At 36.7% G+C, this 12776-nt stretch overlaps 1 protein-coding gene across 2 annotated transcripts in view; it reads right to left on the bottom strand.

Annotated features, from left to right (window-relative positions):
- Positions 1–12776, bottom strand: part of ofcc1 (orofacial cleft 1 candidate 1) — a 168284-nt gene that overhangs the window by 146961 nt on the left and 8547 nt on the right. Inside the window, exons 4-7 of one of the 2 annotated variants that reach the window (XM_022680172.2) lie at positions 8129–8192; positions 7442–7684; positions 3931–4035; positions 3083–3172 (exon numbers count right to left, since the gene is read on the bottom strand). In XM_022680172.2, coding sequence (XP_022535893.2) covers positions 3083–3172; positions 3931–4035; positions 7442–7684; positions 8129–8192 — 502 coding nt within the window. Of the gene's footprint in view, positions 1–3082; positions 3173–3930; positions 4036–7441; positions 7685–8128; positions 8196–12776 lie in introns of both variants that reach the window. The other variant, XM_022680169.2, reaches the window with a different exon arrangement.

A 12776-nucleotide genomic window follows, 5' to 3' on the forward strand; every position in this document is an offset into this window, starting at 1 on the left:
AGTCAGTGCAGTGTTTTCCCACAAAATCTAACAGCACTTCATGCTTCCCTCTGCTGAAAACCTTTATGGAAAAGTGGATTTCATTTTCCAGCAGGACTTAGCAAACTTCTAAAAGTATGAATTGATCTTATTCTAAACTTCTAATTTTCTGACACACTGATTTTTTGGGTTTTGATTGGCTGTAAGCCATAATTATCAACAATAAAATAAATAAACACATAAAATAGATCACTCTGTGTGTAATACATCTATATAATATATGAGTTTCACATTTTGACCTGGTTTACAGAAATATATTAATTTATTAAATGTGGTGTTTTGTACTTGACCAGTTATGTTTTACTTTATGCATTTATTTATTTATTTATTTATTCATCTGGCTTGTGCAAAGCTAAAGGCACATTCAATACATTGCGTTTTTATGTGTTTTGTACCATAATAACCTAATTAAGGTAATAAATCTAAATTTAAAGCATATAAAATTAAGAAAACATGACATTTTAACTGGCATCTGAGTAGGAGTGCACTAAACACAGACCCATTCCCAATCGCACTTACAAACATACACACACACACACACACCCCAGTCAATCAGGCCTGGCGGAGCATATATTCAGGGGGTGTGAGCATTTCCCTCCAAACCAAATCATAGAGACATTTGGAGATTTAATTAAACCATTCAGTTAATCCATTAGCAGTCCTGCTAATGAAGGTCTAGCGTAATAGCACCCTTCCACACACCCCCTGACACACACTCACACCCCCTGACACACACATACACACACATACACCATCATCAGACTGATCAGCGGCAGAAGTGCTGGCTCATAGCTAATGTCTATAATAGGACTACTATCCCTCATGTGTACAGCGGGCAGAACTCTGATTACTTTGGAAGAAGAATTGCATTAGGCCTAATAGGGTTTCACAGCTTTTCTTGTAAGCCGGTCTCAATGTAGAGGCGACGTGTGCAGTCTGCCGCCATAAGAACCAAGCTCCAATCCAGCAACACCAAACGGCTTCCCCTGAGAGGGATTTCTCCTTAAACACTGCACACTGGACGACGTCCATTTACCTAATGATGTTTCGCATGCCTTGTTTATTGTTAAGGCGCTTTTGTGTGAGGGAGGGCGTGCGAATGCGCGCAAGAGTGTGCGAAAGCGAGGAAAACGGCCTGCAATGGTCTCGGAAGTGTAAAGGACTGAGGAGAAAAGCCCAAGACACGCACCAGTGGGAGGCAGGAGCGAGAGAATACACACCAAGGCAATTGTCTTAAGACCATTGTCATTGCCAGTCCTCGATAGCTGGATGGAGGGATGGATGGATGGTAGGTATAGTGGAGAATTGAGAAAGGGTATGTGCCTCCTCCTGCTCTCTCAGCGCGAGAGTGTTAATCCTGGTATCCTCTTTACTAGTGCGCCTTTGTGGGATTTTATGAACATTCCAAGACAATAGCCAAGTGTCTAATCTCACAGCTACAGCAAAAATCCCAAACAATCGAACCCGAACCTTAGCCGGCTCACTCCGCACGCACACATGCAGGCGTTCCGACCGGCCTAAGCCCACCACCCGATCCTGCGGAGGAATTACAACAGCCACGCGCCACCCCGACCAATCGCTGCGAGAACGGCTTCCACACCGAAACAAAGACAGTGAAGAGCCTGGCACTTCTCCACCAGTTTTGGAGAGAGTCTTAAACCTGTCCCCCTGCTAATGGAACAAGGATTGAGGCAGGGACAACAAAGACTCGCGCACAGGGGAAAAGCCTATTACAGCTCTGTAATCAGTGTGTGTCCACCTGAGCAGTCTCCAGCTCCCTGACGAGGAAAAGAGGTCTATTGTGAGGTCTTTATGAGATTTGGATAGGTGGGCTATACCCTGGTAATTCTGTAATGAAAAAAGGTCCCGCCTGAACAGTATTAGATAACTGACTATTCATGGTATGAGAATGAGTATGGAAAATTTCATTCTTGTACACTACAGTACACTGACATGGCAAAAGTATTGGGACAGGCACTGTATCACGTCCCATGATTTTTGACACACCCAGGGAAGCCAAAGAACCCTGCAGAGACCTGAGGGATACAGTTCCAGTCAAATGTTTGGACACACGTCTTCTCAATCAATGAGTTTTATTTCTTTTTTTGTTATGATTTTTTACATTGTAAATTTGATATTGATGTCATTAAAGCTGTACTGGAACACATGCAGATTTTTTTGTAAACAAAGAGATAAACAAAACCAGCTAAACAAACCAGAATATGTTTTATACTTTTTAGAAGCACATTTCTATTTGAGGACAGATATGCACGCTCTTGGTATTTTAATCTCAGTGTCTTCATGAGGGAGAGTCACCTGGAATAGTTTTCTCAGCATCTTGAAGGAGTTCCTGGAGGTGCTGAACAATAGTTACTGCTTTTCCTTCACGCTGTGAAGCTCCAGCTTATCTCAGATCACCATCTCACTTAATCAGGTTTAGATCAGGGGATTGTGGAGGACAGCACGCTTTGTAATAGTTGTAATTTTGTAATGGCTTGTAAATGTTATGTAATTCCATATGTGTCCCTTAATTGTTTTTGTCTTTAATATTAATCTGTTTAATTTGTGTAAAAATAATGTGTTTGCCTCAGTTTGACTTACACCCTCTGACACTATAAATCTTTTTTTTTTATATGAAACTATTGTTTTAAATAACATTACGAAGAGAAAGTGTCATCATTTGGGCATTTGGACAGCCAAGAAAAAGTAAAAGTTCTGACAAATTTGTTTGTATTGTGTGTTTGCAGCCAAACTCTAAGCAACCTCTCTATCCCACAGAAGAGAAAAGGAAAAATTATAAAATAATATTTCACATTGATTAACATGTATTTTAGATCAGAAAGTTGACTATATGATAACTACAGTTTTTTAGAAGGACATTCACAACCCCATCACACACCAACTCTTAAATATTGTCAACTCTTGATAAAAAAATATTGCATAAACATTGCAATGTTGAAATGCCACTTGTTTTATATTATTATTAATATCATTATTATTTTTTTTAATTAATTTGTAAATTTGCACTGAAGTAACATCTTACCAGGCAAGTCTATGACGGTTGAAGCATCATCTTCATTTAGCATCTTTGACAGCTTCTCATACAAACCACGCTCATCCTCGTGCATGAATTCTAGGACACAAAACACATGGCTTTAAAGATCCATCATAAAAATAAAAAACACACACACACACAGGCAGCCCCTCTGTTCATTTTAACATCAATGTCGAATATCGATCAATGTCACCTGCACCGCAAAGTCAAAATGAAAAGCGCGGTAACGATTTCCCACCAAACTGACACTAATTCTCGACCTTAATTTACATTCATTCATTATAGCTCAAAGCTAATAATAACATACACGTAGGTCCTCGTGTTAGGCCGTCTAGGGCGAGGAAATATATGCAGAATTCTTCATTGCTCTGCTCCCACCTAAGGAATATCATTGTCAAAGGTGATTCTGTTTGGTGGGATTCAAGGATATTACAGAACAGCGATGTCCAGAAAGATACAGTTGGAATCGCTTTTCTGTTAATAGGCAGGTTTCATTTTAACATGCATATTACCTCGATCCCAGGAGCAAGCTTTTAATAGGCAAATGTGGAGGTGAGGGGGTGGGTGGGGGGGTAAGCTATTGCTACGCTGAAGAGCTTCCCTGCTGTCATTTAGACTACGTTAAAAAAACCATGAAGGGAAAGACTGAAAATGGAACCGACCAATGCTACGTGACCTTCAGCAATGACGGCCGCGGCGCCGGCCTATCTGCTCGGCCATCTCTTAAAGAGTATTTACATAGACCGTCCCACCGAGCGCGACGACTGGCTGAGAGTGATCTCACTCACCCTGCTTTAATGAACTGAGACGGCCTATTACAAGCAGAAATGGCATACTTAATTCCAGCTCATCTCCCGCTCCGACCCCGGCCGTCCTGCACCGCCTTGGGTCACCCTGCGCCGCCGCCGAAGGGTCAAAGTAATTTCGGGCACCTTCATTTCCTGTGGAAAGTACAGACGGATGACAAAAGAGAAAAGAGAGAGTGAGTGAGGAAGAAGGGGATGGGGGGTGGAAGGGGGTTGATAGGTGGCAGGTTGGGTAAGGTTAGTGATTATTAGAAGCATATGAAGCGAAAATGTTAATTTTGAAAGCCCACACCGGGCCGCCTGGGCAGCGTTCGCTACCTGATAAGGCCCTCGCTCAGTCCTGTTCCCAGCGTTGAACCCACCAGGGCCCACCGCTGCTCTGGGGCCTAATTAGCATGCCAGGAAAGGTCAGCCCAGGCAATCTCTTAAACACAACCTGCCATATGTTACCTGTGTTCAAAAGAACTAATGAGAAACGTGTAGAAGGCAAAAGAGGCCAGGATTTCAAAGACAATGCTCTAACTCTAGGGGTCGACGGCCAAAGCAAGCAAGCCGAGAAAAGAGAGCGAAGAGAGGAAGAGTGGAAGAGAGGGAGAGAGGGAGCTCTGCGTACCATCGCCTTCTTATTAGCAATCACTGACCTATGGGCATCAAAGCCGCTTTCCAGACTTTTATAGGAATCCAGCAGCTCGAGGGGGAATTCTATTAACTAGGAAGACCCCTGTTGTGCTGCTTTCTGCACCTAAAATCAAGTGGAAGGTCTCTAATTTTCAGCACCTACACGCGCCTACATAACTCCTTCAAATCCCATTCTGCCTAATTCAAGGGGATTCCACAGCTGCGGCTCACATTCTGTGGAATATTTCCACTTCCACTTTACAAATCATTGACGGCAACAAACGTTACCAACTTGGATTTACAGTTACTCTGTAGTTTTACCATGTGTACTATAGTACTTGATTTACACAATGTGTTTGCTTAACTGTCCTGTCAATTAAAATGACCTTGTTCTGTGGTTGTTCCTGGTCAAAAAAGTAACTAGCCAATTAGAACTAATTATAAATTGATCATAATACATATATAATTACAGGATATTGTGTAATTATTTTGGTAACTTCAAGTTTTGAATTTCTATTTGCTATTAATTGCCTGTGGGCCTCACTGACCTTGGCTTAAACAACTTGTTTTTGAGATTTAAAAAAATCTCTTTTTTTTTTTAATACCTTGACCATATAAAATATTTACAAAAACACATTGTTTATTTATCAGACTACTTCATATCCAAGAGTAGCCAGAAGATTTGCTCAGAAACTTTTTTACTGTTTTCATAGAAACACAAAATAACAGATTTTGTGTTTCAAGTCAAAATTCCCTTTTTTTACTACATTAAATAATGTAAAAAATAATGTTTAGACATTTAAATACATTACAAAAAAACTAAAGGAACAACCCAGAAAAATGCATTTTCTGAAAAAGAAAACAAAAAAGCTTTAAAAAGTGATGTATTTTTTTACAGTTTACAGTAAGACATAAAATGCAGTATTTATCAAAGAGATTGACTACACTAGAGCTGGTGTTAAAGTAATATATAGGAGAAGGCAGAGTTTTGCTCTGATCTGGGCTTGTATTTGATAATTGTGTGAATTATTAACGTGAGGGAATATGCTCGGCAGCTGAAAAGCTCTCACTGCTCATCTTGTTTCGCTCTCCCCTGCAGTTTCTCAGCAGACATGGAGCTGGCAACCATCTGAAATCTACCCTCAGCTACTACAGATATTCTACTACAACTTCACCTCCTCATTTCAGTGTATAGAACTGAAAGCATATAATAATTATAATAAAAAAGAAGAAAGTCAAATCTCTTTGGAAATTGAGGAAAATTGACTGATTCTACCCTTCGAAGTCTTTAAGCATGTAAGGTATCCATAACTACAATCAATAAAAATGCTGTTGTGTGTCAGCAAGCTTATACTCTACACTCTTAAAGCCAAAAGCACTACAAATATTTTTTTTGTTGATTTTTTTTTCAGAGTAATGCCAAGGAATAAAACATTTAGTCACATAAGGAAGGATTGTAGTATCTGAATCTGAATAATTAATAAATATCACATAGCATGGAAACAATTAAATTACAATGCTCCAGTTTGTGTTACACATCACTGACTAAAGAAAGAAAATTATATGCCTGACGTCTTTTGTTTTTTAACTTTTTGTCTAGAAACTACATAAGCATAGATAAAACAGTATTACATTCCAATCAAACTCTGTAATGAAAGGCTTATCACACAAACTGAACATGTGCCAGAGTCTTCTCCCGCTGTCTTACATTTTAGCCTTCTCACCAAAGCAAATTCAATCAACCAAATTCATCAAGTTTACTAACTTTGATCAAGTAAACTACACAAAAAATTGGGGAAATTGTGATGAACATATGTAAACAAATAGCAAACTAGAAGAACGAAACAATCAACAGTCTAATGTTTATATAACCCATAAATTAAATGATTAATTTAAATAATTTTATGTCATTTCAAACATGGAAGTGACAAATTAAAAATGTTTCAGAATTTTGTGAAAAATATAGGTTATAAAAACACAGCTTAAAAAAACAGTTTGAGCTTTTTTAGGTCATTAACAAAATATAAGCACTATTTTAACCTTGGCCATGTGTAGAACTTTGTACAAATTCGTTAACAAGCAAAGATTTTTTATTTTTTTATTTTAGAAAAGTTGGTGAAAAGTTGTAAATAGCTTTTAAAAGTTTAGAAAGCTAAAACTATGAAAAAAAGAAAAAAGAAAGGAACAGTTCTAAAAAAATACTCTAAAAATATGAAGTTTGTAAAAAAATATATTAATTTTAGTTAAAAGGCTTAAAGTTTTTCAATTTTAAAATAATTAATAATTTACATTTTAAAATATGAAGCATTGTTTTTATTAATCAACTTAGATGTTTAGACACCACTGGCATCTCAACACATTTTGAATTAAGTTTTATCTTTTCTTAGCTTATTGCAAATGTCGCATTTGCTTCAGACTGTGTAAGTAATTCACAAAGAATTGCCCAATACAACTGTCACAGTAAAACTTGAATTTACATAGAATTGACTATATTTTACAGTAGTATTTTTTTTTCCCTTTACCTGTAGAGTTTGCGTTTCAGAAACGGCCAATATGCAATGTCTGACTGGATCTTTACATATCGATAAAATAATCTAACAAAAATCAACATTAAGTGTGTGTGTGTGTGTGTGTGTGTGTGTGTGTGTGTGTGTGTGTCTGTGTGTGTGTTGTAGGACAAGGCTCAACCAACATGGCTTACAAACCTACACACACACACACACACAGACTTGAACATCACACTTCTGCGAACTGCACCCCAACTTATAGCTACATTCAAAAATGGATGTAACTACTTGTTGAGACAGGCTTGCAGTGGAATGCAGTGTGTGTGTGTGTGTGTGTGTGTGTGTGCAGGTTTGAAGTGGAGGCAGGGTGAGTCTCTGTCACTGCGTTTTGAGTCTAATCAGGACTGAAGCTTCACCTCTTGCATTGGCAGGGGCTTCCAGCTCCGTTTGTTGTTGGTGAGCGGCGAGGGTGCTATCCTGCCTGTCACCTCCTATTTCTCTCCCCTCCTCCTTCCTCTGCCCACCACCACCACCTCCACCACTGCGCTCCTCAGCCTCATCCTTCTCCTCCTCCTCCTCCTCTCTGCTCAGGAACCCGGGATTTACAATGCCCTTCATCACTCTCCTCTCCCTGTTTTCCTCTTCCTGCTCCTCCCTTTCTAGAGAGGGAGATAAAGAGAGAGAGAGAGAGAGAGAGAGACAGAGAGGGTCAGTGAGGTGCATTTCTCACAAAGTACATTTAATGATAGCAGAACATTCCTTCTAGTGATTCCTTCCCAGCACAAGCAGTACAAAGAGCCACAGCAGCCCCCTACAACACCACTGTAGCACAATTAGCTTCACATTTAACTCAAATCAGAAAGAAGAGGAGCATGCGGAGGGGGAAAAAAGAGCAGAAGAAGAGGAGTAAACGGAGAAAACGAAGAGGATAAAGAAGAAGCACGAGAAGAAGAAGCTCAAGAAGAAGAAGAAGAAATGATTAAAATAATTACAAATTGCGCCCTGACAAGCAAGAGCAAAATTTAGCCCAGAGCCATTTGTCTGTAATTAGTTAATTAATCCTTACACAAATTATGAGCAATAACTCATCATACGGAGCTCACCCATCAGAAATTCAGCCGACTTCGATTTCTTCTGCTTAGGTTGCTTCAGAGCCTTCTGCTCCAACTTCTGGAGGGAAATTGTTAAATGAATAAATTAGTTGCAGGATGAAGATCATCATTTATGATCCGCAACTAACGCAGTATTTTAAATATGGGACGACACTGAAATGTCATTTAATTTACATCGCTGCTAAAGGGGTCAAGCACTAATTGAACAACAGGGGTGGAAAAAATTTAATCATAAATAGATAAGAAAAGTTGACATGAATGCCTAATGAAGGTCACATTAAAATACTACTGCGCTCTGCAGCCGCAAAACCCCCACCACTACAACCCCCCCCAAACACCCCCCCATCCAACAACCCCTTTCCCGCCTTTACCTCCAACCAAAAGGAACAAAATTTTTTTTCTCTTGAAAAAAAAAGAAAAAGGGAAATCTATGCGCTCTCATATGCGCTACGTGAGAACGCTGAGATTTGTCGCGCATATATGAATATGCAAATCAACACAAACACATTGCACACAGCATGAAGACCAAGAGCTCACACACACACAAACACACACACACACACACACACACTTGCACACAAGCACACACTGTGAGAGAAACAGAAAGACAGAAAAGAGGCTGAGAGACTTCCAACTAAATTAAAAAAGCTAAATGAGGGAGCATCCGAGTCGACTTCTGTTTATTGAAACTTGAACTTGCAGAGCGAGGATATGAAACGACGGAGGGAGTAAACCAACAACAAAAGTTTTGTGCAAAATAAAAGTTACAGAAAAAAAGAGAGCTATAAATATTAATAAACACTTCAGTTATCTCTTATTTAAAGAAGGTTCAGATACATTAATTGAGTCCAGTGTACATGATTAAGAGTAATGCATAAAAACATGCGTTTTCAGACTCCACATCACATCCTAAGCTGATATTTCATTATCTGTAATTGAATGCATCTGTCAATGAAGCTGAAGTTTCTACATTTGTAAAGCATCAAAAAATGGAAAGTAACGGCTTCTATATTTGTTTGCTATTATAAAACACAATAAAGCGATGTAAAGTATCTGTTGATATTTCATGAAAAAGTATGTAATGAATCTGTGATTGGACACATCTGTAATTGGAGTTAAAGTTATCAAACATTTAAAATGAAATTGAAAACACAGTCCTATGCTTTTGCCTGCTATAATGAAAACATCCAATCACAAATGCACCATATTATTTCTCATAAAATGTAAAGTTTGGGGATTTTTTTTTTAAATAGAATATTAGTAGGCAAAAATTATAGGCCCTAACTTTTTATTATTATATAATATATACACTTTTATATATATATATATACATTGACAGTTTTGATAACTTTAAAAAAGGAACTCCAAAACTTGAATTAATATATTATGATATGATTGGAGACATTTGTGGTTTACATTTTTAAAGTTATTAAAACTGTCAATGTAAAAAACAATTGTATATATAATAATAAAAGGTTAAGGCCTATATATTGGCCTACTAATATTAATTTTCAAAAAATGCAAAAATTGTACATATTATGAGAAATAATATGGCGCATTTGTGATTAAACAGTTTGAGTTTGAAAGTTCACAACTGTCAATGTAAAATAAATAAATAAATAAATTAGGGCCTATATATTTTTTTTTTTAGTTTTTTTTTTTTATTTTTTTTTTTTTGTAATAATAAAAAAAAAAATCTGTTTATTATTTACGTATGACTGAGTGCATCTGTGATTATAGTTTTTCATGTACATTTGTACAATGCCTAGAAAGTGATAAATGAATTTCGGTGCTTCAATAAGTAAGGCTCACATAAGGCCCCAACATGGCAACATTCTCTGTATAGGGGTATAAACAAGGGCTACTTAAAATGCAACACATTTACATGATTAACACGATAACTCGTACAAAAATAATTAACTAAAAAAAAAGTTATATTCAACTACAGCAAACGATGTGCTCTTTTTGTGTGGTGCTGAAAGTCACTGAATAATACCAACGCCAGTCTGTTAAATGATGTACACACTGCTGCATTGTATGCGTAACTGAAAGCCTCGACTGCGCAGATCAGAATGATAAAGCAGGCGGCGCAGGAGGCAGGCTGCTTGCGTGTACACAATATAAAACATGATTTTAAAAATGAAGAATCAGGCTGTGTAAGAGGAGGATGTTTTTCATTCTAGATGACAGAGCAATTAAAGTGGGGAGAGGACACATTCCAATCTGGAGAGAGGAGTTTAGCGAATCTGTTTTTACATCCAACAAGCCCTAAAGCCAGACATTCATTTGCACCACTGAGATTAATGCTTATCTAATTGTAACTTATTTAAAAACCATTTTCGCTTTTTTTCTTCTGCTTCTTCTTCTCCCAACTGCCTTCAAATCAATTTCTCCAACAGGAAGCCTCGCAATGCTGACCAGAAAAAAAAAGAGAAAAAAAAATCAACTGTGTCAATTAAGTTTTTCATTTCCTTTCTTTTCAAGGTGGCATGTGGCACTGTTTTAAATGCGCTTCCTATCTGCAGCATATTTCGCATATTTCCAAAAGGAAGCACACCACTGATAATTGGACCGACACTTGAGAAATAAGCAAATGGTGATTTAACCAAAATCTATTATTTCAGCATTCAGGAATAATGAAAACCTTTCCTGTGATGGAAAAAGCAATTTTATATCATGTACTTTTAATACTACTTGTCTTTTTTCTTCTTCAAGTTTTTTTTTCGGTTTTCCGTTTTTGTAATGAGAAGCAGAACATCAGCAAAACCAGCGATGCCATAGAAAAGACAAAAAAAAAAACTGTATGACCATGTTTAAGTATCAAGAACCTTTAAATTGGTGAAGAATATATATATATATTTTTTTCTTTTTTTCCTCATCATTTCTTTTTTTAACCCTTCTTAAAAAAGATCATTGACACTTGTGTCTTTTTTTTTTTTACAAAAATATTTCTTTTAAGAAAAACAAATGGCATCATTTATGGCTTTTCACACAGGATGAGTTTTAGCGGAGCCCAAATTCAGTGATGTGGTCTTCACACACATGGGCTTACTGCTGTAACTTTTAGTTTCATGTACACACACACACACACACACAACACACACACAGGCTGAGACATTGATGGGGCTGGTCTCTGTTACACTGATGTAATTAATCTTAAATTAGCTGAATGTGGGCGGATAGCCTGCCTTTAGTTCTCAAATCACTGTTTTTGCCCTTGAGACTCAGACACTTTGAAGAGGGTGGCAAAAATATAGTAGCAGACATCAACTTTAATTATGACACAAAATGCTTCATCATAGCTCAGGCACAAGCATCAAGCAGTAGCAGAAAAAAAAAAAAAAACATGCGCATGTGCAGAATCAGCTGTCGTTCACTGAATCTTATCTTTGGTAATTTTGTTGTAAGGCATTTATATAGTAAATTTTTATATTAAACCTACTGATGCTAAAAAGCTGCTAGCTTTACTCTGCATAATAGAAGTGCTCTAAAATAGATATAATAGAATAAAATTACTTTCCACTGAAAGTGACTGAGACGTTACAGATAAGAGGTTTTGCATGCTGATGGTGGTGTACTAGTAAGACTGTATTTAATATAATTTTCAAACTGTGTCTTCAAAACAATTTTCAAAAATAAAAAATAAGCGATTAAAAAAAAGAATTATTACGTAAAAATAATTTCTAAAATTATAAATATTTATTGGAGGCAAAACTGACTAACTTCTCTTAGACATCTTTATGCTATTTGATGTAATGTCTGAAAAAAAAGGAATGTAGAGTATGAAGGTGTTTTAGGCCTAAAACTATGCTCTCTGTAATACAAAAATATTTTTGGTTAATTTTATAAATTGCCACAAATGTCAGCACATTTATTATGGGCATGTGTAAAACATAGGGCTGCACAAAACTGAGATGATAATTCATTCATTCATTCATTTATTTATATGTTTGTAAGTTTGTTGCTAAATGTATTGTAAATTACGAAAATACAGGATACAAGATACTGTTTTTTTTAAACCAGATTTCAGCATATGTGTGTTAGAATACTGTATGTATTACAGTGAAAATGTGTAAATATCACAGTGCAATTTTTCATTTTGTATAAACGAGCAAAAATTCTTTATTATTCACAAAAAATAAAAACACATTCTGCAGTGCGACTATCGTGCATGTGCACACTGTGATAACAATGCTGAAATTATATATTGTACAGCGCTACTTCTACATGTGTAACATTATTATTGTTTATTTTTTTTGTCTAATGAAATTGCCAAACCTAAAGCTATCAAACTTTGATCACTGTAAATGTTTAATTTGAGCAAGCTATAACTAGAACTGAATGAATAAATTAATTAATTTTTGGAGCTTAATAAAGTAAAACTTACACAAGGCACCATTACAATTTCCATTAAACAGATTACATAATGTTACATAATGTAACAAAATAAAGGCCATCTAAAATGCATTGCATTCTTATAGCATGCAAATGGGAAAAAAATAACTGAAAAAAAGCTATATTTAAAAGCTCTATAGCAACAGAAGAGAGAAACGGATCATGGCAGCAGCTAAATAAGTGCTTTTGGTCATTCGTGCTGTGGAATCTAATTAAGAGAGCTGCACATAATCTTTTATTTTGA

Source organism: Astyanax mexicanus, chromosome 1 (genome assembly GCF_023375975.1).
Source record: "Astyanax mexicanus isolate ESR-SI-001 chromosome 1, AstMex3_surface, whole genome shotgun sequence".
Lineage (NCBI taxonomy): Eukaryota > Metazoa > Chordata > Actinopteri > Characiformes > Acestrorhamphidae > Astyanax > Astyanax mexicanus.